Raw genomic sequence first — 27,455 nt, 5'->3', positions numbered from 1 at the left:
ACATGTACTAGACCAGATATAGGTGTTGTGGTCAGTAAACTATCTCAGCACTTGGCTGAACCAACAGAGGAACATTGGAACACAGTAAAACATGTGTTTCAGATATCTAAAAGGCACAACAGAACAGGAGTTATGCTTTAAGAGAAATGACAGAGAGGCACTAGGTCTAAAAGTGTACTGTGATGCTGACTGGGCATCAGATGCAACAGACAGGCGTAGCACATCAGGATATTGTGTCAGTCCAAGTAAAGGAAGCTCTCTGATCTCATGGAAAACAAAGAAACAACCAACAGTGGCATTATCCACCTGTGAGGCAGAATACGTGTCTTTAGCATCAGCCAGAGCCCTAGAGAGATAAGTAGAGAGATAGAGAGATATTAGTATCTCTAGGGCTCTGGCATCAGCTATACAAGAATGTATCTATTTAGATCAGCTACTCAAAGGTAGACACATGGCAGTATGCACAAACAAAGGTGTACGAGGACAACCAAGGTACTATAGCCCTCACCAAAAACCCAGTAAACAGGCAAAGGAGCAAACACATTGATATTAAGTACCATTTCATTAGGGAAACTGTAAATAACGGATAGTTAACTTTGGAGTACTGCCCTACTGAGTTAATGATTGCTGATGTCATGACCAAGCCAGCTACATAGCTACAACTGAAGAGGTTTGCTCAAGACATGTTTGTGCACGAGTGTATTCACATTGTTAAGGCAAAAGAGAAGCCTTATTATATTGTTCTTTTGTTTTCATGTAACCAATAGAGTTAAGGTTGAGTGGGAGTGTTAAGTATTACTTTGTAATAGCACTCTTACTCCATGTTTAATGGTACGTCCCATTGTGACGTCATAAGCAAGCGCGGAGCTCTATATGTCTCATTGTTGATTACGCAGCACTGCCATGCTGGTTCATGTCCCTGAATAAATGGATGAGAGAAGAACAATGACTGCGCATACTTTATTAGTTTAACATTATTAATTTAATTGTATTGTTTTATCCATAACTCCATAACAAAGATTATTATTTGTATTACATTTGTATGGGTTCTTTATACATGGACACAGACCCCCGTCAATAAACTGAACCCACTCTGCTCAGCTGCTCATGCATTTCATTTTAAAGACATCACAGAATCAGAGTCAGAAAACCTTTATTAGTCCCAGAGGGTACATGTACATGTGTTCCAGCAGAAGGAGCCAAAGACAGCTTAACGTTGACTAAGAAGCATAACAACAAATATTAAAGATACTTTTTTTTTTAAATGCCACAATTTACAAAATCCACATCCTGTAGCAGTTCTGAAGAGAACACATCTTATAGGCTTCAACAATATCTGATCACATGTCATAAAGACTACATGCACACAAAGCTTTAGCACAGTTTCAATGACACCAGGCAGAGCTCCTTTAGAAGAGTTACAAATCAACGGGAACATTTGATTGGATATTAAAGGTCTCCTATAATGCTATTTTTAGGCATATATTATGGGTCTCAGATATATAAAAAATATGTCTATTAGGGGCTGGGGAAATAATCGATACAGCATAGTATCGCGATACATTAATTGGCGATATTGGCAATACACGGATGCCAAGTATCGATATTTTATTATATACACTTTTTATAATATACACTGTAGCATATCCCTCCGAAAGATGTTCGTATATAAAACAGGAAGTTACGTTAGTATACAATCGCAATGAAAGTAACACAAACAAAGCCATCTCCTTTTCAGGTTCAAAGAACACACATTGGGTTATTTACATAAACTATTCATATTGCAAATACATGTTTTAACCAGGAAGGGAAGACGGACATGGATACGACCCATGTGATTTGCAATATCGCAATATATCGTATCGCAATACTTAGCATATCGTAGAATCGCAATACTATCGAATCGTGGCTTAAGTATCGTATCGTGGGGAGTCTGGAGATTCCCAGCCCAAAGTGTTTTGCTGAAAAACAGATCATACATTTTAGAATCCCTCATATCCCTCTGTTCCAGCTGTTAGAGAAACACTGATTCTGGGTCCTTAGCTTTATAAAAAAAGGAGGGGAAGCTTTTGCCTTCTCAGAATTCTCCGGAGATAAAGCTAAACGCTGCGGTGATTAAACGCCATCATGTTCCAAACCACATCAAGGACTATTTCTGAAATAGTATGGAGCTCAAAGGCTTTCTCTCTTGCCGGTTATACCACAAGGTGAGTTCCTTTTTATTTCCTGCTTCTTCACACACATGCTATCCAGTACAGGTTAGCTCTGAGTGTTCGCGATGCTAATGTAAACACAGACCATATTACGTTCCGCATTGTTTCTGACAGCAACTTTCTGATTGGGCCGTGGGTGTAAAGCCCGCCCACATTTCTGATATGACGTCATATCGGACACAAATCTGGATCAGCTCCGTTGTTCCCCGGTTCTTAGAGATGTGGGTACGGAGGAAAAGAGAAGGGTTTTATTTTCGGACACTTTGTGAGTCTCCTGACGCACCGGGACACATGTATATGTATAAAAAGACATCACAAAGTGACTTTTGCATGATAGGAGACCTTTAAATGAACCCGGGGTGATGAACACAAAGAAGAGCTCAAGTCATTTATTCTTCTTGGCTTTTTCTGACTTTGTCCTCAAAGACTTTGAGAGCGTCTCCAAGAGAACCAGTGCTTTGATTACAGGGAGAACGTCTCCCCCCCCAAAACGCAGGATTATGGGATGCCTGCGGACCATTTTGAGATGGACACGGGTCAACAGGTAGCCCTCTGGGACCTGGAAGAGAAACAGGGAAATACTTAGGTTATAAAACCAGCAGTCGATTGTAGACGGGCTTCTTCAACTGATGGAGGGGAGTATTTGTTCTCACTGGATCAATACTATCTGATCTGCTCTCACCTCTCTGTACTGTATATACAGACAGTGGTGTGAAGGAACTAAGTATACATACTCATGTACTGTACTAAAGTACCATTTTGATGGACTTGTGCTCTACCTGAGTATTTAAAGGCCTCTGGTTCAGAATCCCTGCTGGTTGAACCTGTTATCTGAACGTTTGAATGTTTATGTTGGGCTGACCCCATCCTAGGTTAGTTTACTGTATAGCAGAGGTTCTTCTGAATGCAGTCCCTCATCAGAACCACCTTATTAACAGGTACGTTTACACACACAAGGAAGTAGATTCAGTGTCTAGAGGTGCAAACATAAACAACATAAGAAAATAAGTTGCAATAGAAGGTCAAGAATATAAAGATAACATAAATAAGTATTTTTAAGAAACTATTTCCAATTTAAAAAAAATAAATAATAATAATTAGACAAGTATTTACACCAAATGTCAATGTAAATATACAAAGAACCCTAAAAGCTACAACACTTAGCAGAATGAAAATATGACAATATATGTAAAACTACAGAGTTGTATTTTAAAGCAGGGCCGTTTCTATCTGTTTGGGGGCCCCATGCAAGATGCTGTTTGGGGGCCCATGCAAGATGCTGTTTGGGGCCCCATGCAAGATGCTGTTTGGGGCAGCATGCAAGATGCTGTTTGGGGGCCCATGCAAGATGCTGTTTGGGGGCCCATGCAAGATGCTGTTTGGGGGCCCATGCAAGATGCTGTTTGGGGGCCCATGTAAGATGCTGTTTGGGGGCCCTTAGTTTTTACAGCTTTGTAACTACAATGGGGGGATCCCGAAGCCTTTAAGAGGATCTGTGGAGACGCATCAATCTGTTACACTTTAAGAGGAAAACAGGCTGATTTCACGAAAACCAAGCAATTGAAACTTATCAAAAAGTATATTAAAAAGCCAAACAATAAGGCTCCTCTACGTCAATAAATGCAAGAGATGCAGCATTTTCTCAACAATGTATAATTTACATGTTTCATCTTCCTCAGACGCCACTCATTGGCTGACAGCCCAGCGATGATTTGGACGTTATTGATCCCCACAAACACAAGCCTCAGCTTTGCTATCGTTGCAGTTTAGTTGTGTTTATATCCTACATTTGATTCTTAAGCATATCATGCTTCACTGAACACAGGAGGGGGCTCGGCTGTCTACAAATAAAGACGGCTCATTTGAATTCTCCCCAAACATATTGAGGCTGAACCTGAACTTTCAGCTTGGGGGCCCCCTAGTGGGCACGGGGGCCCTAGTGGGCATCCGCATAGTCCGCCCATAGGAAGAAACGGCCCTGCTTTAAAGTGGAGGGCTGTGCAGACGTGTGCAAACATGGCATGAAATGAAAGAAGGATGGTTATATAAAGATATTATTGAAGTAGTGTTTGGTCGTGTTAGAGGATCAGCTGTATGAAGATCCAGGTGTGTGTTCAGGTGAGAAGAACACTGGAGCCTGGAGTTATGAAACAGAGTTAGTGAAGCTCAACTCCAGCTCAACGAACACAAACTACAATAACAGAACATCCAGAGACCAAAGCTAAGTATTCAGATTACTGGGAACCTCTGAGTCCGTTGTTGATTTCCAATGGATTATTAACGAGTTAACATGTGACAGCAGGACCAGCCAATCACAGCAGAGCGTGAGACATTGATCACAGCAGATGAACTGATATATAATTACATATATTTATTCATTTAAAAAAATGTATGTTCAGGTTATGGTGACACATCTTTGTTCTTAAGAAAAGCTTTAAGTATAATTTATTGTTGTTGTTCATTTAATGTTGAGGACAGCCAACAGGAAGTCTCAGCTGCAGCCTTCTTTCATACTTTCCTAAATGCCTCCACGCTCCTCTGTACGTCTCAAACTCGCCCGTGATAAATAAACTGTGAACAAATAAAACCTGAGCTGCAGATTTCTCTTGAATCCCAGAAAACACTGACCAGTAACTACAATTTATTCTGTAGTGAAACCTCAATAAATAAACTTCACTTGGAACGACCTCTCACCTTTCTGTGTGTCTTCACTTCCTGTCACCTGAGAGGAGAAGGAGGGAGAGAGAGAATGATGATGATGATGATGATGATGATGATAAAACAAAGAGAAACAGACAAGATGAGGAAGAGAGAAACCAGAGTGTTGTTTTCTTCTGAGCTCATGCTCCATTAAAGAGTCTCATATCTTGATGAATGAGGACATTCAGTACTCACAGGTCTTCTGGATCGTGGCTGTGATCGTCTCTCCTGTGATCCTGTAGAGACGAACACAATCCAACAGCTTTAGATCCAGTTTAAAATAAGTGTTTGCTCTTTGAGTCAGCTTCAGAGTCCTGACCTCATGCTTTACATCCCATCATATCTTCTCTGCAAACACTACGACTGCCTGACAGGAAGTAACCAGTCATTAGAAACTAAAAACATCCCATAAGAACAGACTGCCTTCCCCTCTCTTCAGTAAACCCCACATGTCTGTCAGAGAGGAGATACTAAAGTGAGGCTTTGCGTTTCCAGCTGGCCTTCTCTAGTTGATGGAAGAATGGAAGAGCCTGCAGGCAGTGGGTAACATCACTGATCTGTTCCCCAGTGAGAGAAACTCCTCCCTGAGTTTCATACAATACTGCTGACCCAGCAGAGACCCCTCACTGACCTGAGGGTCTGCAGTCTGCAGGCTGGACTCTCCAGAAGATCTCTCAGACGCTCCACTCCTGAGTCCTGCAGAGCGTTGTCTCTCAGGTCCAGAACTCTCAGATGGATGTTGGACTTCAGAGCTGAGGCCAGAGCAGAACAGCTGATCTCTGACAAGCTGCAGAACCTCAGACTGAATAAAGAAAACATGATGTAAGTTTAGAAAACAAAGTGTTAGAAATAACTCCAGGTTTAATAATGTGATCAGAGTCAACAGGGTTTGAATTAGGGAAGGGAATGATCCATCGAATGTTCTAAAGGATTCAGGTATTGGAATATGAGTTATGAACATCTGTATTGTAATGATTATTGTTTCTATGGGAGGGGTGCCTCAGTTGGTTTCATATTATCAAATGGATTCATTAAATGTTTACGACCGTGCCATTTTAAATATCTTAAGAAAAATATCAACAACAAATAAACACGTGTAACGTTGCCAGGGCTCAGCCCAGAGGACGATGCTCTGACGGCATCACCCTCGCACGTTTCCCACATGTTTACAAACAACTATTTATATGTTGAAACTTTTCTCGTTCTTAAAATAGACTTTATTTAAGATCCATATGAGTTGACTTTCATTCACAATAGATCTCTGTGACTGGATAGAGTTTTTCAGCTAAGGAACGTGTGTGTGTGTGTGTGTGTGTGTGTGTGTGTGTGTGTGTGTGTGTGTGTGTGTGTGTGTGTGTGTGTGTGTGTGTGTGTGTGTGTCTCATACTTCTGGCTCTACTCGTGCAGCTCTACAAATGAACTGAGATCTCCACACAAAGGATCTTCAGCAAGTGTGCAGAGCAACGTTGATTTAAAATAGTCATTTGAAGGTTGGATATTTGGAAACCTTTTGTTTATATATTAATAATTTAATACAAACCCTCGCACCTCCACGGAGAGCCCCCCACATATCAAACACCAACTGAACCCCTGAACGATACTCTCTAACGGAGAGTCCTACACCACAAATGAAAATGTATTATTACAAATATATATATTATAGGATATTGTAGTGATCACTGTTTATCATAATTCACCCATGGAACTACAGGTTGGGAGTATTGTTCCGCACGGACACACATGTTGACTGTACCTCTTGTGTACCTACTGTGTGCCCTCCTTTCTCTTCTCCCCTTCTCTTCCCGGACTGCAACCGGACAACATGTGCTTTTCTGCTGCTCAATAAAGCCAACTTTGCACCGCCTCCGACTCCCTTCTCTCGGCACTACAATATGTACATTTCTAATATTCGGTTAACTGTTTTTTTGGGGGTCGACTATTCGAATATAAATTTGCTCTCAAATTCCCATCCCTGGTTAATAGAGTGATGCAGGGACGAGTCCTAAAACCCGGAAGTGAGTCAGCATTTCTCCACTTCCTGTTCCCTCGTCTCAGAGCCAATGGGATCTCTCCATAGGAATTTGGAAAATATCTGAACTAAGGTCTGAGGTTGAGACACGTTGAAGAGACGGATCACGTTTTGTTCTAGGACATTAAATCCATCAGCAGAGACCCCACTGGGGATTCCTGAAGAGTGGACGTGTCTGAGAAACGATGGTTGTTACCAAGTGGCTGAATAGGACTACAGAAGTGGTCGAGGCCGTTGTACGTCATTACGCCGAACACGTGCACACTCCTCTAAGTTAGTTTCTGTTCTGCTTGAAAGCAAGTCCCTGCCTCCTGCAAAGTGTTCAAACAAAAGCTTCAACTTGTACCATTTAGAATCTGTGTGTTTGAACATCGATCTGAAGTTAGCGTGACGTTAAAGTCGTGCTGCTGGACTCGCTGTAGTTCCTTTAGCATAACGTTAGCATTTAGCTTCTGGCGATTAGATTTATGATTCGAACATTATAAAAGTAGGGTAGACATGTGGAGATTATCCGGCTGAACAAAACGTGCATTTATCAAACCGGTTCGTTTTCCACAGACATTATTTCGAGCTATTTTCAAAATCCAATGGAGAAATCCCATTGCTTTTTAGTCGAGGGAACCAGCTGCTAACTTCCGGGTAAATACGTCATCCCTGCACCGCTCTATGTCAGCGATGATGTAGAAACAATCCATTGATAATCTGGGACTTTAACTTTGATCAGATGTTTAACAACTCCTTCATCTCTCTCACAGCTCATCAGTACTGACAGCATCTCCTCTGACTCCTGGAGCTCAGAGGAGTCTGTTATATCTCTTCTCAGCTCTTCAGGTTGCCTTTCTGGTGGGTCAGGTACAACTGGCAGAAAGGGGAGGAGCACCAAGATGGGTCCATAACCAAAGGTGGATGACTTCAACACGCCATCACATCCCAGAGCACACCGTGGGAGGCTCTGTGGGAGGCATGGTTCCCTTCCTCTGCTCTGTGACTGCAGAGCTGCTGGAAGTCCTTCTCTGGGGATGGACCCATGCATTTGAGGAGAACATCATTTGACTAGATGTTATGTTTGCGTGATTATTCATACTGGATAGAAAGACATGTTGGAGGAGAGTTAGCTCGTCTGTTTCTCTTGTGATCCTGATGTTCATATTTTTAAAGTCAGCATTTCTCAAATTAACAATTGCGTTAAAATTAAAGGATAAAGAACAAAAACCAGAGGAAGCCAGGCCAGCTGTTTCCCATCTGTTTGCTGAGTCAAGCTAACCAGCTGCTCATGGTAGCATGATGACATCCAGATGTGATGACATACCAGCCATTAGTCTACAAACTAAAAACATCACATACAAAACATTAAAATAAAGAACAGACTGCCTTCCCCTCTCTTCAGTAAACCCCACATGTCTGTCAGAGAGGAGATACTAAAGTGAGGCTTTGCGTTTCCAGCTGGCCTTCTCTAGTTGATGGAAGAATGGAAGAGCCTGCAGGCAGTGGGTAACATCACTGATCTGTTCCCCAGTGAGAGAAACTCCTCCCTGAGTTTCATACAATACTGCTGACCCAGCAGAGACCCCTCACTGACCTGAGGGTCTGCAGTCTGCAGGCTGGACTCTCCAGAAGATCTCTCAGACGCTCCACTCCTGAGTCCTGCAGAGCGTTGTCTCTCAGGTCCAGATCTCTCAGATGGATGTTGGACTTCAGAGCTGAGGCCAGAGCAGAACAGCTGATCTCTGACAAGCTGCAGCTCACCAGACTGAATAAAGAAAACATGATGTAAGTTTAGAAAACAAAGTGTTAGAAATAACTCCAGGTTTAATAATGTGATCAGAGTCAACAGGGTTTGAATTAGGGAAGGGAATGATCCATCGAATGTTCTAAAGGATTCAGGTATTGGAATATGAGTTATGAACATCTGTATTGTAATGATTATTGTTTCTATGGGAGGGGTGCCTCAGTTGGTTTCATATTATCAAATGGATTCATTAAATGTTTACGACCGTGCCATTTTAAATATCTTAGGAAAAATATCAACAACAAATAAACACGTGTAACGTTGCCAGGGCTCAGCCCAGAGGACGATGCTCTGCCGGCATCACCCTCGCACGTTTCCCACATGTTTACAAACAACTATTTATATGTTGAAACTTTTCTCGTTCTTAAAATAGACTTTATTTAAGATCCATATGAGTTGACTTTCATTCACACTAGATCTCTGTGACTGGATAGAGTTTTTCAGCTAAGGAACGTGTGTGTGTGTGTGTGTGTGTGTGTGTGTGTGTGTGTGTGTGTGTGTGTGTGTGTGTGTGTGTGTGTGTGTGTGTGTGTGTGTGTGTGTGTGTGTGTGTGTGTGTGTGTGTGTGTGTGTGTGTGTGTGTCTCATACTTCTGGCTCTACTCGTGCAGCTCTACAAATGAACTGAGATCTCCACACAAAGGATCTTCAGCAAGTGTGCAGAGCAACGTTGATTTAAAATAGTCATTTGAAGGTTGGATATTTGGAAACCTTTTGTTTATATATTAATAATTTAATACAAACCCTCGCACCTCCACGGAGAGCCCCCCACATATCAAACACCAACTGAACCCCTGAGCGATACTCTCTAACGGAGAGTCCTGCACCACAAACAAAGATGTGTTTATTATTAAAAATATATTATTTTTTTACAGCATCTCCTCTGACTCCTGCAGCTCAGAGGGAGTCTGTTATGCAGACCCGGCGCCAGAACAAATCTAAAGGGAGGGCATATGATTTTCATGGGAGGGCACACTAAACCGTCACGTGCTGCGGGCCTGAGGCACAACATATATCAAACGGCAAGGCCAACAGCATCGCGCAAAGACGCACACTTATCGCACATACACAAATAAAGGGCAACATAGAAACCACTGTGAAGCATTGTGTGTGTGGCAGCACAGACACTGGTACATCACGAGCAAGGCACATGGTTACGGATGGCAGCTTCCTCATCGCTGCACTCGGAGAGAAATAGTAGAGACGATGAGCTGTTCTGCCCGCCTTGGGCATGGTTTATGTTCCTATGCACTGCACTCGGACATGCTGTGGCAACACACTCTCACTCCCTAAGCGTCCAATAGCGACGTTTGGTCAGTGTCCGTGGCGTCCAATTGCGACGCTCCTAGGCTCCTTCAGCGTCATAAAGGGACGCAAATAGCTTTCAACTGATTGCAATGTATTCCCATCTGCGGCGGGATTTGACGCTCATGGAAGCACGGCATTCGTTTGTGTCGGCTGCCCTTAAAGGTAATGTGAGCGTCCATTCCCAGGAGTAAAGGATGGCAGAAGACACTACACTACCCAGAATCCCCAGCTATCGTTTGGACTACACCATGTGCTCTGTTTGACAAACCCCGTGATAGTCCTCAAGCTCTGTGATTGGAGAGTGTGCTCCGAGGGTTAAGCCGATTCTCGAACAGCACTTGAAATGGGATGGAACCACGGCAGACTGTCCAAAACTGGATTTGAACGGGTCCACCGCGTCCCCCCTCCCCCACCCCGTCCCCAGAACTACACATGCTGGCTATTCTGTTTCGCAACATGTTCTCTCTATGGCACGTCTCTACTGGGAGTTGTAGTTTTAAAAGACGTTTTCGTATTTCCCATAATAAGAAGTTGCCAGTATTAAACTGTGTACATCCCTGGAGGTTTAGGGGACAGGAAACACTCACATTTAAAACATATAATTAATAAATGGGTGAAAATTGCTGGTGCCCATAATGGGCAGTATTAATATATATACCCACATGCCAGCTAAGGTCAGAAGAGCTTTATTTAACAGCTGGACTTATGTCTGTGACCCCTGTGATAACATTACATTACATTAATTGATAAGCCTGAAACATGCACTTGTCAAGGTTCAGAGGCACATTGTGCAAATATGGCAGTAGCCATCGATCAGCTTAAGATAAGATATACTTTATTGATCCCAAGTTGGAACATTTGCGTTACATCAGCATGTGTAACAGTTAAATATGCAGTTGTGTTTATTTGAAAATCATTTAGTATAATCACACAAATTCTGTGTTTTATATTCAACAATTCTGTGTTCTTTATTTATTGATTGTTCAATACCTGACAAGGCCGGAGATGAAATATCTGCATACATCTTATAAGAGCATAATACATTATGTATAATATCAGTTAAAATAAGTGCTTCAACATAGTTAACATTGCTGGAGGTATGCACACATATTGATAGATGTCTTGTAATGCACTGTTGAGGAACCTGCGACCCAAGTTTTTCATTCAGTGCAGAACTACACCACAGTTGTGTAGGCCTATATGATGTCAATAAACCTTAGAACATCTTGAAATCTTGAACGGGATGTGCAAAATAGTCATTACATACAGTCTTTAATTAACTATTAGTAGAGAATAACGAGTAATGAATATACTTTATAGGGATCGTATTAATATCTAATAATAAAAATATTGAAATTCAATAACATGCTTTAACCACCAGGTGTCCCTTGATATCAGCTGTGCACCTTTATGGTGTAAATACAGCCTATCTACCAATTGGATCAAATATAAAAGTGAGCCGAATTAGTGTTGATACTGCAAGGAGACGCATTGTGTGAAAAGAAATGTAAGATGTTGTTTAATGGCTGATATATTTATGATCCACGTCACGTTTTCAGTTCCTCATGTTTGTCTTCTCATCAGGGCTCTATAAATACAGAACTACGGCAGATATGTAATATGTAATGCAGCCGAACCGTGTATTACAATGCCGGTATGTGATGACTTTCAAAGAGAAAAGCAAGCACACTCGGAATAAGGTATTATTATTATTTTGGTCTGTTTCCGGTATTTGTTAATGACGATGTGCTCTGAGATGTGAGACTGGAATTGCACAGGGGGGAAATAACGTAGGCTATCTTTAGATGCGGATTTTGTTAAACTAATATGTTTAGGCTGTGGACCAACACTATACATTGACGGGGAAGGGGGTAGCAATAAAGATAACACCATTAAACAGTTACACAACACAACAGAAATAATATCGATAGCAGCGTCCCTAGCAACCACCTTGGTAACAATGAAAACGTCGCAATTTCCTGAAGTAATCTTCGTAATAACTAGCAAACTAAAGATCATGTACATCCACTGCACACATAATCTGAAATAACAACTCATATTTCTCGCATCAAATGACATCAAAACGCATTTTAATGGCCAAACTAACTTTAAAATAGGCATTTTACACCCAGAATAAAACGAATTTCGGCCATGTTTTCTTTTTCTGCAGGGAGACATTTGAAGATCACGTGACATAGACGCCAGCCATCGGAATGAATGGTGAAAAAAACGGGGTTTGTCAAACAGAGCACATGGTGTAGGCCAAACGATAGCTGGGGATTCTGGGTAGTGTAGTGTCTTCTGCCATCCTTTACTCAGAAAACATATTTGTTTCTCCGAATCGAAGGGGAAAAATACAAAAGCATTGCACACAATTTAAACCAATCAATGTTGTGTAATTAACGAGGATAATCTGGTGTTTTTTAGTCGATGAGTAGTGCAGATATCACTGTGACATCAATCGACAGTAAGAGGAATACTTACTTCCGGGTGTACAATTCTCCGTTATCCAATGAGAATGGACGCTCACATTGCCTTTAAGGGCAGCCGACACAAACGAATGCCGTGCTTCCATGAGCGTCAAATCCCGCCGCAGATGGGAATACATTGCAATCAGTTGAAAGCTATTTGCGTCCCTTTATGACGCTGAAGGAGACTAGGAGCGTCACAATTGGACGCCACGGACACTGACCAAACGTCGCTATTGGACGCTTAGGGAGTGAGAGTGTGTTGGCTGTGGAGAATCGAGTCACCTCCGAGAGGGAGTTGGTGGACAGCTAAAAAAGCTATAATATCAACGACAGCTGACGTAATAACGGCTCCGTGCAGCTGATCTGCACCAAAGTACTCATTTCCTTATTCCTTTCCTCGCGTATCTCTCTCCCCACAAACTCTCACATGCAATGTGTTCTGTTGATGCGGCATGCCTTAGCGGTCCTTATCAGTCTGTAATGCGTGTTTCCAGTGGCAAAAACCTTTGACGGTAAAAGCGGCATCAGATGAAGACGTATTTACTTTAAACCGTCTACAGGGGAAACAAAAGGCTGCGTCTGCTTTTAACGAATCTTCAAGCCGGTCTGTTGTGTACCATGCAGCGGCAGAAGTGTGCTTCTTTCCTGAAAACAATCTCCCTGGATAACGATCCAGTTTCACGGTTGGGTTTATTAACCCCAGGATCATCTGGGGCTGTTGGTGTTTGAGCGGTTGCTGGCCCCAATAGAACCCGTTGATGTGCTGCGAGGTAGCGTCTGTAGTGGAGGCACGGAGCAGGAGGAGGATGCTGGCGGGTGTGGTGCAGGGTGTGGCAACGCAGGTGGTGATGGTAGGGCACAAGGAGCTGTGCCTCGGAGGACGGCGTTGGGGGCGGCCGCCTTGATGAGTCAAGGCTTGGGCTCGCTAACTCAGCCCCGGGGTTTGCCGAGGTCCAGCTCGTGACATTAAGGCGTGCTGCTGCAGCGGCAGGTGCAGGTCGCCAGCAGCTGCATCGGCTGCAGTTCTTTCATCGCTATTTCGTTTTCATAAATCCTTAGACCTTTTTAAGCTAATTTCTGATGTCCATTTTGTAATTCAAACAGAAATGGGAGTCTCCAGAATGCACAATAAACAAATCCAGAATAGGCGGCAGAGTGTGACGCTGTGATTGGTCTAAATGTGGACGAATCACAAATCACAACAGACACATGCATTTATTTGACGTAGCCTGCGATTTTTTGTTGTAGTTACTATCTGACATCACATACATCGTAGCATAAAAGTTCACCGTTTATTTATAATTCAAAAAAATATATATATATATTTTTTAATTTTTATAAATAATAAAAAACGTGTTTATTGGGGGAGGGCAGGAATGTCAAATGGGAGGGCCTGGCCCTCCCACGGCGCCGGGCATGCTGTTATATCTCTTCTCAGCTCTTCAGGTTGCCTTTCTGGTGGGTCAGGTACAACTGGCAGAAAGGGGAGGAGCACCAAGATGGGTCCATAACCAAAGGTGGATGACTTCAACACGCCATCACATCCCAGAGCACACCGTGGGAGGCTCTGTGGGAGGCATGGTTCCCTTCCTCTGCTCTGTGACTGCAGAGCTGCTGGAAGTCCTTCTCTGGGGATGGACCCATGCATTTGAGGAGAACATCATTTGACTAGATGTTATGTTTGCGTGATTATTCATACTGGATAGAAAGACATGTTGGAGGAGAGTTAGCTCGTCTGTTTCTCTTGTGATCCTGATGTTCATATTTTTAAAGTCAGCATTTCTCAAATTAACAATTGCGTTAAAATTAAAGGATAAAGAACAAAAACCAGAGGAAGCCAGGCCAGCTGTTTCCCATCTGTTTGCTGAGTCAAGCTAACCAGCTGCTCATGGTAGCATGATGACATCCAGATGTGATGACATACCAGCCATTAGTCTACAAACTAAAAACATCACATACAAAACATTAAAATAAAGAACAGACTGCCTTCCCCTCTCTTCAGTAAACCCCACATGTCTGTCAGAGAGTAGATACTAAAGTGAGGCTTTGCGTTTCCAGCTGGCCTTCTCTAGTTGATGGAAGAATGGAAGAGCCTGCAGGCAGTGGGTAACATCACTGATCTGTTCCCCAGTGAGAGAAACTCCTCCCTGAGTTTCATACAATACTGCTGACCCAGCAGAGACCCCTCACTGACCTGAGGGTCTGCAGTCTGCAGGCTGGACTCTCCAGAAGATCTCTCAGACGCTCCACTCCTGAGTCCTGCAGAGCGTTGTTAGCCAGGTCCAGATCTCTCAGATGGATGTTGGACTTCAGAGCTGAGGCCAGAGCAGAACAGCTGATCTCTGACAAGCTGCAGCTCACCAGACTGAATAAAGAAAACATGATGTAAGTTTAGAAAACAAAGTGTTAGAAATAACTCCAGGTTTAATAATGTGATCAGAGTCAACAGGGTTTGAATGTCAGAGATGATGCAGAAACAATCCTCTGAGGATCTGGAACTCTAACTTTGATCAGATGTCTCTCAGCTCCTTCCTCTCCCTCACAGCTCCTCAGGACTGACAGCATCTCCACTGACTCCTGGAGCTCAGAGCGAGTCTGTGGAAGCTGACTCTCCCTCACACGTTCACCTCTCTCTGTTACTCTGATCAATATGCAGTCATTAGCAAAGTGGACAAAAGAACAATAATATTCTATTTGTTCTTTCAGTAAATCCTAAACACAAACAGATCTGTATGAACTGCAGTCAGTGAGCTGACCTGAGGGCCTCCAGTCTGCAGGCCGGACTCTTCAGTCCAGAACTCAGACGCTCCACTCCTGAGTCCTTCAGAGCGTTCTCACTCAGGTTCAGATCTCTCAGGTGGGAGGGGTCAGACTTCAGAGCTGAGGCCACGACTTCACAGCCAGTCTCTGAGAGTCCACAGCCAGTGAGTCTATAATAACACATAAATTACAACGTGTTAAAAAGAGGAAACATTACATTAAACTCAAGCATTTGATGAAAACATATTTGACATGTTCTGATGTTTGCTGTCAGTCCATTTCATAAGATGTGTGACAGTAGAGTGTAATGAGTGTGATCTGATCACATGGCTGTGCTCCTGCTGTCACTGGCTGTTACCAAAGCAACAGGAACATTAAATAAATCACAGTCAGAGATGTGCATGTGTAAATGTGGACGTGGACGATGGAGGGTGCTTTGGCTTCTCTGAGCATCTGAACATGTACTGCGCACACAAACACAGTTAACAAAGCAATAGCGTTTCAACATGTTCCACTGGATCCCATCACATGTTCCCAGAACATCAGCACGAAGACGTGACTCTGGTATCGGTGGGACACGATGTAGATCTTATTTTAAACTCCAACACATTGTGATAAAAGTCTTAATGATAAAGAAACTAGAAAGTAATGAGTGCTTTCTGTGGTAACTGAGTCCTGTGTGTGGAGTGAGCACCGGCTGAGAAGCCTCCAGAGTCCTTCATGTGGTGACATGTCGCCTCCTTCACTCCACGTGAAGAGAGGAACGCTTCAGTGTAACTAGTATTATAAATAAATGGAAGAACAGTGATGGTTTATTTTGCTCTCAGTATTTAAACAGCAGAAATGTTATCGTGTTCATTTGAATAATGAAACTCCTGATCCTCATTGGTCTATAAAGTGAATCCCATCTGGACTCACGTGGCCTTCCTGCAGTTCCTCACAGCTGGGACCAGTCTCCGTCGTCCCTCCTCTGATGCTTTGTACTGACTCAGGTCCAACTCCTCCAGAACCTCCTCTGACATCTGCAGCATGTAGGCCAGAGCAGAGCAGTGGATCTCAGAGAGTCTCTTCTCTGATCTGTCCCCTGACTTCAGGAACTCTGTGATCTCCTGATGAACTGAGAGGTCCTTCATCTCTGTCAGGCAGTGGAAGATGTTGATGCTCCTGTCCGGAGAGATTTCACCACTGTTCATCTCCTTCAGGTTCTTGATGGCTCTCCGGATGATCTCTGGTCTGTTGTCTGAGCGACCCAGCAGACCTCTGAAGAGTCTCTGGATGATCTCTGGTCTGTTGTCTGAGCGACCCAGCAGACCTCTGAAGAGTCTCTGGATGATCTCTGGTCTGTTGTCTGAGCGACCCAGCAGGCCTCTGAAGAGTCTCTGGATGATCTCTGGTCTGTTGTCTGAGCGACCCAGCAGGCCTCTGAAGAGTCTCTGGATGATCTCTGGTCTGTTGTCTGAGCGACCCAGCAGGCCTCTGAAGAGTCTCTGGGTGATCTCTGGTCTGTTGTCTGAGCGACCCAACAGGCCTCCTAACAGACTCCGGTTGGACTCCAGAGAGAGGCCGTGGAGAAAGCGGACAAACAGGTCCAGGTGGCCATTTTCACTTCTGAGGGAGTTCTCCATGGCTCCCTTCAGGAAGACATCCAGGGATGGGTAATCCTGATCACTCTGCAGGAAGTCCTGCAGTACCGCTGTCTTCCTGTTGGAGTAACAGTGGAACACGTAGACTGCAGCCAGGAACTCCTGAATGCTCAGATGAACAAAGCAGTAGACTGTTTTCTTGAACCTCACACTCTCTCTTTTGAAGATCTCTGTACAAACTCCTGAGTGCACCAAGGCCTCTGTGACACCAAGGCCACATCGCTGCAGGTCTTCTTGGTAGAACATGATGTCTCCTTTCTCCAGATGTTCAAACGCCAGCCTCCCCAGCTTCAGGAGAAGCTCCCCGTCAGCCTCCGTCAGCTGCTGTGGACTCGTCTCATGTCCCTCTTCATACTTCTGCTTCTTCCTCTTGGTCTGGACCAGCAGGAAGTGTGAGTACATGTCAGTGAGGGTCTGGGGCAGCTCTCCTCTCTGGTCTGTAGTCAGCATGTGGTCCAGAACTGCAGCAGTGATCCAGCAGAAGACTGGGATCATGCACATGATGTGGAGGCTCCTGGAGCTCTTGATGTGAGAGATGATTCTGCTGGACAGGTCTTCATCACTCGATCTCCTCCTGAAGTACTCCTCCTTCTGGGCGTCAGTGAAGCCTCGTACTTCTGTCACCCTGTCCACACACTCAGGAGGGATCTGATTGGCCGCTGCAGGTCTGGAAGTTATCCACACGAGAGCCGAGGGAAGCAGCTTCCCCCTGATGAGGTTAGTCAGCAGCACGTTGACTGAGGACGGCCGAGAGACCTCAGACACAACCTCACTGTTTCTGAAGTCCAGAGAAAGTCTGCTTTCATCCAGGCCGTCAAAGATGAGCAGCACTTTGCAGACAGCCAGCTGCTCTGCTGTGACCTCCTGTAAGGTCGGATGGAAGACATGGAGCAGCCTGAGAAGACTGTACTGCTCAGCTTTGATCAGGTTCAGCTCCCTGAAGGAGAGCGGGACCACCAGACTCACATCCTGGTTCTCCAAACCCTCGGCCCAGTCCAGAGTGAACTTCTGCACTGAGAAGGTTTTTCCAACGCCAGCGACTCCGTTGGTCAGGACCGCTCTGATGGGAGTCTGCTGGTCCGGTGAGGCTTTAAAGATGTCCTGGCACTTGATTGGAGTGTCATGGAGGGGCTCCTTCTTGGAAGCCGTCTCCAGCTGCCTCACCTCGTGCTGGGTATTAACCTCTTCACTCAGGCCTCGTGTGATGTAGAGCTCAGTGTAGATGCTGTTGAGGAGGAGGGTTTCCCTTTGACCAGTTCCTTCAGTCACACGTTCACATCTCCTCCTCAGACTGAGCCTGTGTTCATCTAGAACCTCCTGCAGACCACTCTCTGCTGGAAGAGAAGGAGACAGGAGAGAATGAGGAACATGCTCTGATTAAAAAACAGAGTTTAAATGTTTTATAAACAGCTGACTGTCTCTGCTCTACAACAGTATACAAATGAACCAGGAAGAGGAATGAAGCGCTGCATGAGTTCGGCCTCTTACCTCGTGCAGTTCCGGTCTGCCTGGCAGGACTCCTGCTCTTCCCTCTGTGGAGATGAACACATCCTTTATAGCACTCTACATTAGTGGGGCTGATCCTCACCAATGGGCAGAGCGTCACTTTACACTCAAGATGAAATGTGTCACGCTGCACGAATACGCAGGTGACACGAATTTCACATCTTCACTTCCTGTGTGTTGCATTGACTCTACATGTAATCTCACAAGAAATGTTATTTATATGTTTTGTTTTGCCTGTCCTTGTTTGTGTCCTGTCCTCATAAGCGTCTTTGAATTCCAGAAAAGCGCGATATAAATATAATGTATTATTATTATATCTGCTAGGGGGGGGAATCACCAGGCTCCCCACGATACGATACTACCACGATACTTAAGCCACGATACGATAGTATTGCGATTCTACGATATGCTAAGTATTGGGATACGATGTATTGCAAATCACATGGGTCGTATCCGTGTCCATCTTATTATCATATCTGCTAATGCCAAACACAACCAGCTCACCAGGTTATCATTCACAACCAGCTATTACTAATAAACATCTTAATAATACGTAAACATGCCCAAGTAGTGAATAATGTTTTCAACTATTAGTTTTTAGTTAGTATTTCTCAATATTTGTGCCATTTAAAACCATGTTATGCCACAGATGCAATGATACTATGATTGCATATTGAAATATCCTTAATATATCAGGTTGTATAAAAGCTGAATCCTCTTCAGGTCAGTTTACAGCAGAAACTCTTACTCTGTGTCTGAGGGTCCAGGGTCAGTTCTGAAGTTTAGAGGTATCCCTTTAGACCAGTCACTCTTCAGAGACAGCCAGCTGGAGACTGAAGGTGTGTCCTCTTCCTCATCTTTTGAATCACTCATCTTCTCCAGTCTGAGAGATACACACACACACACACACACACACACACACACACACACACACACACACATTATAATAACACGCTTTTTTCAATCCAAACCATCATAGTAATAAACTTGGTTAAAATACATCAACTCAGTCAGACTTCAGACAGGCCTCCATTTTGACTGCGCTGTCACATGTTATCTAATTTATTATTATTATATCTGCTAGGGGGGGGAATCACTAGGCTCCCCACGATCAGTGATGTACCTGAACGCGTTCAATGAACGATCTCATGAACGCGTTCATATTTTGGGCGAACGTGAACTGAACGTACTGTATTTCCGCTAGATGAACGTAATTGAGAACGCGTTCATTCTCAGCGCTGTATAACGGCGTTCAAAAGTGTGCCAGATTTCATGCCTTTCAGTCGAAAACCCAGTTAAAACACACCGTAAACAGGCTTCAAAATAATACGGAAAACCACCCAATCTGGCAACAGCAAGCTGCCTGTGACGCGTACGCGCCTGTCACCCCTGGCTGTCGCACTAAAATATAAATATACTAAATATATCAGACTCCTCACAACAAACAATGTGGAACCGCGGAACCGGCGAGCATTGAATGAATGAATGAATTAGTATGGACGAAGCCGAGAGCAGCTGCACTCGCTCAGAGTGAGACTCTACGGCGTCGGCGTATGAGCATTTAAAAGAGTTTTACGTTAAAGTCAGTAGCCTACTGACTCAGACGGAAAAAATCAAACGTTTGCCTGTAAACCGTGTCCGCCCAGTTTGAAAAAGCAAGTCCGTACATCGACGACGTCGACAACTAACCTTAAACGGCACATTGAGAATAAGCACACGACTAGCCTTTCACGGTATGTGCGAGTGGCGAATAAAAAAGAGCCACAACAGATCCACTACCACCCAAATCCCATTAACATCGTACAGGAGACAAATAATAGCTCGCAGCAACGTATTGAAAACATAACTAAACTATAAATTAGTTCGTTTTTGAAACCATGAACTTTAGTTCAACATTTTGAATTCTGAACTAGTTCATTTTAAAATGTGTGAACTGTGAATAGAACTAGTTCATGTAGAAAGTGAACTTTCCCAACACTGCCCACGATACGATAGTATTGCGATTCTACGATATGCTAAGTATTGCGATACGATATATTGCAAATCACATGGGTCGTATCCGTGTCCGTCTTCCCTTCCTGGTTAAAACATGTATTTGCAAAATGAATAGTTTATGTAAATAACTCAATGTGTGTTCTTTGAACCTGAAAAGGAGATGGCATTGTTTTTGTTACTTTCATTGCAATTGTATTCATGTCTTAACGTAACTTCCTGTTTTACATACGACCATCTTTTGGATATGCTACAGTTTATATATTTTTTTTAATTTGGCATCTGTGTATCGATACAATATCGCCACGCAAAGTATGGCGATACTATGCTGTATGGATTATTTCCCCCACCCCTAATATCTGCTAATGCCAAACACAACCAGCTCACCAGGTTATCACTATTACTAATAAACATCTTAATAATACGTAAACATGCCCAAGTAGTGAATAATGTTTTCAACTATTAGTTTTTAGTTAGTATTTCTCAATATTTGTGCCATTTAAAACCATGTTATGCCACAGATGCAATGATACTATGATTGCATATTGAAATATCCTTAATATATCAGGTTGTATAAAAGCTGAATCCTCTTCAGGTCAGTTTACAGCAGAAACTCTTACTCTGTGTCTGAGGGTCCAGGGTCAGTTCTGAAGTTTGGAGGTCTCCCTTTAGACCAGTCACTCTTCAGAGACAGACAGCTGGAGACTGAAGGTGTGTCCTCTTCCTCATCTTTTGAATCACTCATCTTCTCCAGTCTGAGACACACACACACACACACACACACACACACACACACACACACACACACACACACACACACACACACACACACACACACACACACACACACACACACACACACACACACACACACACACACACACACACACACACACACACACACACACACACACACACACACACACACACACACACACACACATTATAATAACACGCTTTTTTCAATCCAAACCATCGTAGTAATAAACTTGGTTAAAAACATCAACTCAGTCAGACTTCAGACAGGCCTCCATTTTGACTGCGCTGTCACATGTTCTGTAACTCTGACGGATCAGCAAACAGGAAATACAAAGAGTTTGCAGAAGTCTCATTGGACTCTAGGACGCTGCTTTCTAACAGAGAAGTTATGTTATCAGTCTGACAGAGTAAACAATGAATCTGTTAGAAAGCAGATCTTGGTGTTTCCACTCACCCCGTTGTTCTCCTTCTGCTCCGTGAGCTGTAAAATGGCGTCTGGCAGTCTGACTTAATTCCTTCACTTTAACACCTTCACCTGTCTGCAGCTCCTCCCTTTGTGTTATAACCAGCCTTACCAGCTGACCCAGTTCACATCCAGGGACTCTGTTCAGTGAGATAGAGATGGAGATAAAACAAGCTCAACAGAGTTATTGAAAACATGAACACCAGTGTGGAAATAACCCAGTAAACATCCTGCATTCAAAACCTCACTGAAGTTCAAGTGTTGAGGTATTCAAGTACTCTAGTGTTAACTGTGCATTCAATTGTTCCCTATTATATACATGTGTTTCTGGATTATTAACCCTGCTGCATTTATTGCATCTATTACTCTATTCTCCCAGAATATGAATGGACCTTTAAAAAAACTTCTACTTTTACTCAAGTACAAGATCTGAGTACTTCTACTTTCACTGCTACACTCTTGTACTTCTACTTGTACTCAAGTACAAGTGTAACAGTTGTGAATATGCAGTGGTGTTTGTGTGTAAATCATTTAGTATAATCACACACATTCTGTGTTTTATATTTAATAATTCTGTATTCTTCATTTATTGAATGTTCAAAACTTGACAAGGTCGGAGATCAGTGGGCGGAACCTCTGAAATGTAGTCCCTGTACTCAGAGGATTATTTTTGTGGGGACTTCCCCCTTCATATTGTGTCCCTCACGTTTCCTCTTGCCTTTTTGTAAATGTTCCACGTGAGAGGAGTCAGTGTGAGGGACAACACATGTAATACTGATTTGTTATCTTTGGTCAGAGTGTCATTGATTAAACGGATATCTTCTAAAGTCAAGTTAGTATTAAAGGCATAAAAAGACAGAAATGTATAATTCTTTCTTTAATAGAAATGTTTCTTCTGCCCGTAAAGTGTCCAAACCAGGCTTGTCTGGATAAGCGCATTTTTAAAACATAGTCATCGTCCACGCCGGTTTCAGTTGGATTATTTGTCACAGTTGCTCCGATCAGATCGGTCTCCTCCATTTTGTAGATTATTTACGACTTTTGAATTCACATAAACACATCGGCAAAATCCGGCTTACTTTGAGCGTGTGTTTTAAACAGTTTAATCACCTTGTGAAATGTTTCCACTTGCTCCGTCTTTTAATTTCTGCAGACAGCGAGAATCCAAATGAATGAATCCTGAGTCCAATAACCATCAAAGTCGCTCCAATAGTGCTCCTTAATTACGCTTTCATCCTCCTTTAACAAAATACTTCACATTCATCCAGTTTGTGACAGAAGTTGTAGCATTTTGAGACTTTTAATCTTTAATTACCGCTTATGCGCCCCCCCCCCCCCCCCCCCCCCCCCTTGTGTGTGTGTGGGGGCGGGGGGGGCCAACAGGAGTCATTTGGGGGGGCTCTTGGGAAAAAAGGTTGGGAACCCCTGTTCTAGAGTACCCTGGAACAATAGGGTTTCACCGCGGCTGTTAGCTGTGTTTACTCCATGGTTTACTCGCATCATTCAAAGAAGACGCGCTGGCTCGAGGGCTTCAACAAAATCAACATATTTTACTGTGATTGAATTGTAATACACGTTTCAAAATGGTGCCTAAGTAACAACATACTGATAACGGTCTGCAGACAGACGGCAGGCGAAAAACCTTTTAAAATGCGTGTTTTCTGAATGAAGATCGGGTCGACCAGGCTAAGCAAACGTTGTATATGCTCACTCCACACTCAACGGCCTACAGACATAAATAAACCAGCGACTGTATTCGCCATGACACAGGCAGTCTGTGGTTTGTACTTGTTTAACTTGTGTCCAGTTTCTGAACAGATATGAGGAGCTGTGAGCTCTGAGTGCTAACGGCTGATGGTTTTGGTTTTGTGGTTCTACTTCAGTGGCGGCAGGCTGAGATCCTCACCGCTGATTGGCTACCGCGAGATCACGTCACGGGAATTTGACGCTCGAGTTGAAAAAATTGAACTCGAGCGTTTGGTCGCGGCTTCCCTCCAATCGTCTCAATCGCGCCGCAACATTCGCATTCAACCGCTTCATGCTCGCCGTCGGAGCGAATACGCGTCTGTCCGCGTCCTCTGCATTGATCTTTACATGTAATCGCGCCACCCCCAAACATCGCATCGCGTCCGGTTTGAACGCAGCATTAGTGCCGCCCACAGGAGATGCGAGCGGAGGAATCGAGGAGAGAGGAGGGGACATTTGTGAAATAAGAAAGGCCCTCTATGGCACCTAACTAGACAACATGAATAAGAAGAAGGCTGCAAAAAAGAAAGAAATGCATTTGATTTTTCATTATAAAATGACATGAGTGAATCTTGGACTAAATTGAATGTACAACGTTTATCAAATATTTGTATTTTATTGCAATTGTTGTTAGTTAGTGCAGAAATAGAAGTACATCAGTTAGTTAGGTTATATAAAAGTATGAAATTAAATATTTATCAGACAAATTGTTGTATTTTTTTGCTTGCTTTCACTTTATAATGTTATTTTTATTTAAATGTTGTTTCCGAATTTGGTTTAAACTGCTCTTAGAATATGCAAAATCTTTATCTACAAGTCAAAGGATCTCAATTAGGAAGGTAAGTGCAATTGTAAGACATAATACTATAGAAACACAGTACAATATCTACCTGAAATGTATAGTGCATACATACTATGCATGTGCTGCCAGCAGATGGCAGTGTTGTTGTGTACTCTTCTTTACAGGGTAAAAAAACACGGGAATACCATCAATTGTTTTGGGAATTGCAACATTTTTAAATACTTTGCCAAATATAAAAGGTCCTGCGCTTGCAATAATACTTTAGTGAAGTAATAAAGAGTACAATCAGCTACGTTTATGAAGCTAGATATGGTGCAAAATGCGAGAGCGTGTAAAACCTGATGTGAGCACTTGCATAAAAAAAATCTGAGCGTGTGTGCATACATTTACACTTGTATAAAATATCCACATAACTGTGAACCAAATGTACACTTGTATACATAATATATAGGGAGGGGGGTTGGAGCGAAGGGGCGGAGCTACCAGAACAACGAGGCTCGGTTCAGTCACACAGTCACAGCCATAGTCACGTCGAACCGGATGACTGCGGGGCTAACGGTTCGTGTCGCTACCAGTCCGCTGACATGGCGCGTCAATCAACGGTAAGTTTTGCCCATTACTTTGAATATTATTATTGTGATTGAGGATTAAATCCGTTTTGAAGACCACTGTTTTATATCGTGCAGTTTAGCGGCAAAATAACGTCAGTCAGCTAACGCTAGCTTTGTTGAGTTTATGCTAGCTAAACAAGTAGTGGTTGTCGTCTACAGCAGTAATTAATATATTTTATTACATGGCTTAGTTGAATACTCGATTCTGATTGGTCAATTCAGAACACGTGACACGTTGTTAATACCGAACAGACAGACCGCTGTCAAGGACTTATTGACCGTTGTTAAGGACGCTCACATCTTCAGAAAGAAGTCCGGTCGATTTAACTGTATACAGTTGGGCCGAAAAGCAAACTGCATGCAGTTTGCTTTTCGAACTGGGACAAGAAAAACAGCGGAGAAGTAACGGGGCAGAAACCCTCCTTTTTTACGCAGCGGTCCAGACATAGACATCAAACGGCGACACATATTCACTTGCCAGTTACTTTGTCATTAGGGCAGGGATATCTAGATACTTTCCAAGGTTTGACATCATGAATTGTGCTACTTTTAAAGCAAGGAGCGATGTTTTCAAATCTGTAATCAAAAAGCTCCTCAAAAAACGCAAGCAGGTCCTACCGTTGGCTTTTCAAACTGACAAGAGACGCTCTCACTGTTTTTCAAATGTAACAGTTTGAAAAGCAAGCAAACTGTCTGATTGTCTTTAGTTTTCCGCTGTCGTGTGATAGCAACATGGAGGATTTTAACATTCATTTTAATATATTTGGAGAGCACAGTAATTTGGAGTAATAGTTAGTGGCTGATGAGTCCCCAGTGAAGAAAAGAAAAAGACAAGAGGGACAAGGACACAGCGGAGAAGTAACGGGCAGAAACCCTCCTTTTTACGCAGCGGTCCAGACATATACATCAAATGGCAAAACATACAGTGTGCAGTTACTTTGGCATTAGGGCAGGGATATCGAGATACTTTCCAAGGTTTGACATAATGAATTGTGCTACTTTTAAAGCAAGCAGCGATGTTTTCAAATCTGTAATCAGAAAGCTCCTCAAAAACGCTATCGAAGCAGTTCCTGCCGTTGCTACGTTAGTTCAAACAGTAACATCGGACTATTTTTCTTCGCGGATGCATGTCAATTTAAATCAATACATACAACTATTTTTTAAATCAATAAAATCATTTTCTAAATCCATAAAAGCATTTCAATTAATATTGGGAGTCATAACGTTACTTTGTTGAGAATGTGGCCATGTAATAAGCGGGATAATGTCATGTCATGCCGATCCCTCCGCTTCGCGTCGGGCTCCTGATCAGCCTGTCGGTGTTCTTTTCCCCATAATGACCGCGTCGCAGCACATTATCCCTTACATAGCCTACTGCTTTGGCACTAACGGTTGATAACCGTTTATGAAAATAAAACCAATTGAATAGTACTGAAATAATGACAAGTTTATAAGTGGGGTGGTTGACGTGACGCCTTGTTTTTCTGTTCATGGTGACAAATATATATAATAACTGGTGATGTTTTATTAAAATCTCTATTTTTATTAACATCTTGATCTTCAATAACCAATCCATCTGTAATTCATGAGCTCTATACTTCTAATATTGAAATATTTGGTTTGAAACATGAACATTGTCCACTGGTGTGACTGTCCGGGGGTCACATTGCTAATCTTCAAACTACTGTAATAAACTAAATAATACAATAAAAATACTTTAAATACCTTTTATACACATAATAGCAATGTTTACTTTATGAAACTATAGGTTTTAAGTATTCATGTACCAAATCCAAATGCTTATGACGCATTAGATTTTGTCCACAAAACAGATGTCCACCTAGTGTGACACCATTTTGTGAATATAGAACAGGCATTAATTTGGGGACCCATCATTGAGAGAGGGCCTTATTTATCCAGGAAACTTCCAGAAGACATCCCTGGACCACATGCAATGAACAGAGGGTGAGTTTTGGCTCAGATATTTATCATAATATTGCTATTTTTTTGCACTGTCAGAAATGGGACCGATAACGCTGTCCTTTGGTGTGACTTAATGAAATTGTTGATATGAACATTTTAATAAATTAATATTATTTTACATTTAAATATGATGTAAACCTTACACTGTAAGTTTGGATTGAAGGCTCTCGAGCAGGAGCCCAAGACAATTTTGTCTTGGGCGCCTGCTGTGTTTTTAAAGCCTTTGTAAATTATCCATACTATTTCTATGTAAGATTTGCAAACTCACAAATAAATTTGCAAATGTAAAACGGATCTGCAAATACGCTAAATATGTTCACAAATAAAAAAAAGATTGGTGAATATCTCTTTAACATTTACAACTTTCAATCAGGCATTTGTGAATCCATTTTGTATTTGTCGACCAAAAATGCGCTTGCGGATCTCAAATCTCTGCTCGTGGATCGTCTTTTTACACACACGGAATTTTGAGACATATTTTCCGCCGGTCTCTAAATCTACTCGTGTCACTCGGTTATTTTCGGAAACCACGTGATGGCCCGCTGATGACGACATTTCCGCATGATTTCAAAGTAAGAGCATGATAATTTGTTTAATGCTTTTTTTTATATTATAATGAGCAGCGGAACGTTAGATGCATTCTTTATCACCATCATCATCATGTTATAGTGATAGTTAGTT

At 42.7% G+C, this 27,455-nt stretch overlaps 1 protein-coding gene across 2 annotated transcripts; it reads right to left on the bottom strand.

The window, feature by feature from the left end:
• Positions 1-1,136: 1,136 nt before the first annotated feature.
• LOC117443246 (protein NLRC3-like) lies at positions 1,137-21,799 on the bottom strand. 2 transcript variants are annotated; one of them, XM_034079205.2, is made up of 12 exons: positions 21,624-21,799; positions 21,031-21,165; positions 19,167-19,301; positions 18,401-18,444; positions 16,188-18,246; positions 15,266-15,439; positions 14,704-14,874; positions 8,522-8,692; positions 5,545-5,715; positions 5,109-5,149; positions 4,908-4,935; positions 1,137-2,772 (listed from the first exon to the last, which is right to left on the bottom strand). In XM_034079205.2, the coding sequence occupies exons 2-11, from the start codon at positions 21,153-21,155 to the stop codon at positions 4,922-4,924; spliced, it is 3,105 nt and encodes a 1,034-aa protein (XP_033935096.1). In that variant the 5' UTR covers positions 21,156-21,165; positions 21,624-21,799; the 3' UTR covers positions 1,137-2,772; positions 4,908-4,921. The 2 variants fall into 2 exon arrangements, with proteins under 2 accessions (XP_033935096.1, XP_033935097.1); XM_034079206.2 differs by having other exon boundaries at positions 16,188-18,243.
• Positions 21,800-27,455: the final 5,656 nt, after the last annotated feature.

Source organism: Pseudochaenichthys georgianus, unplaced genomic scaffold, assembly GCF_902827115.2.
Source record: "Pseudochaenichthys georgianus unplaced genomic scaffold, fPseGeo1.2 scaffold_565_arrow_ctg1, whole genome shotgun sequence".
Lineage (NCBI taxonomy): Eukaryota > Metazoa > Chordata > Actinopteri > Perciformes > Channichthyidae > Pseudochaenichthys > Pseudochaenichthys georgianus.
This window is presented reverse-complemented; position numbering and strand designations above follow the sequence as displayed.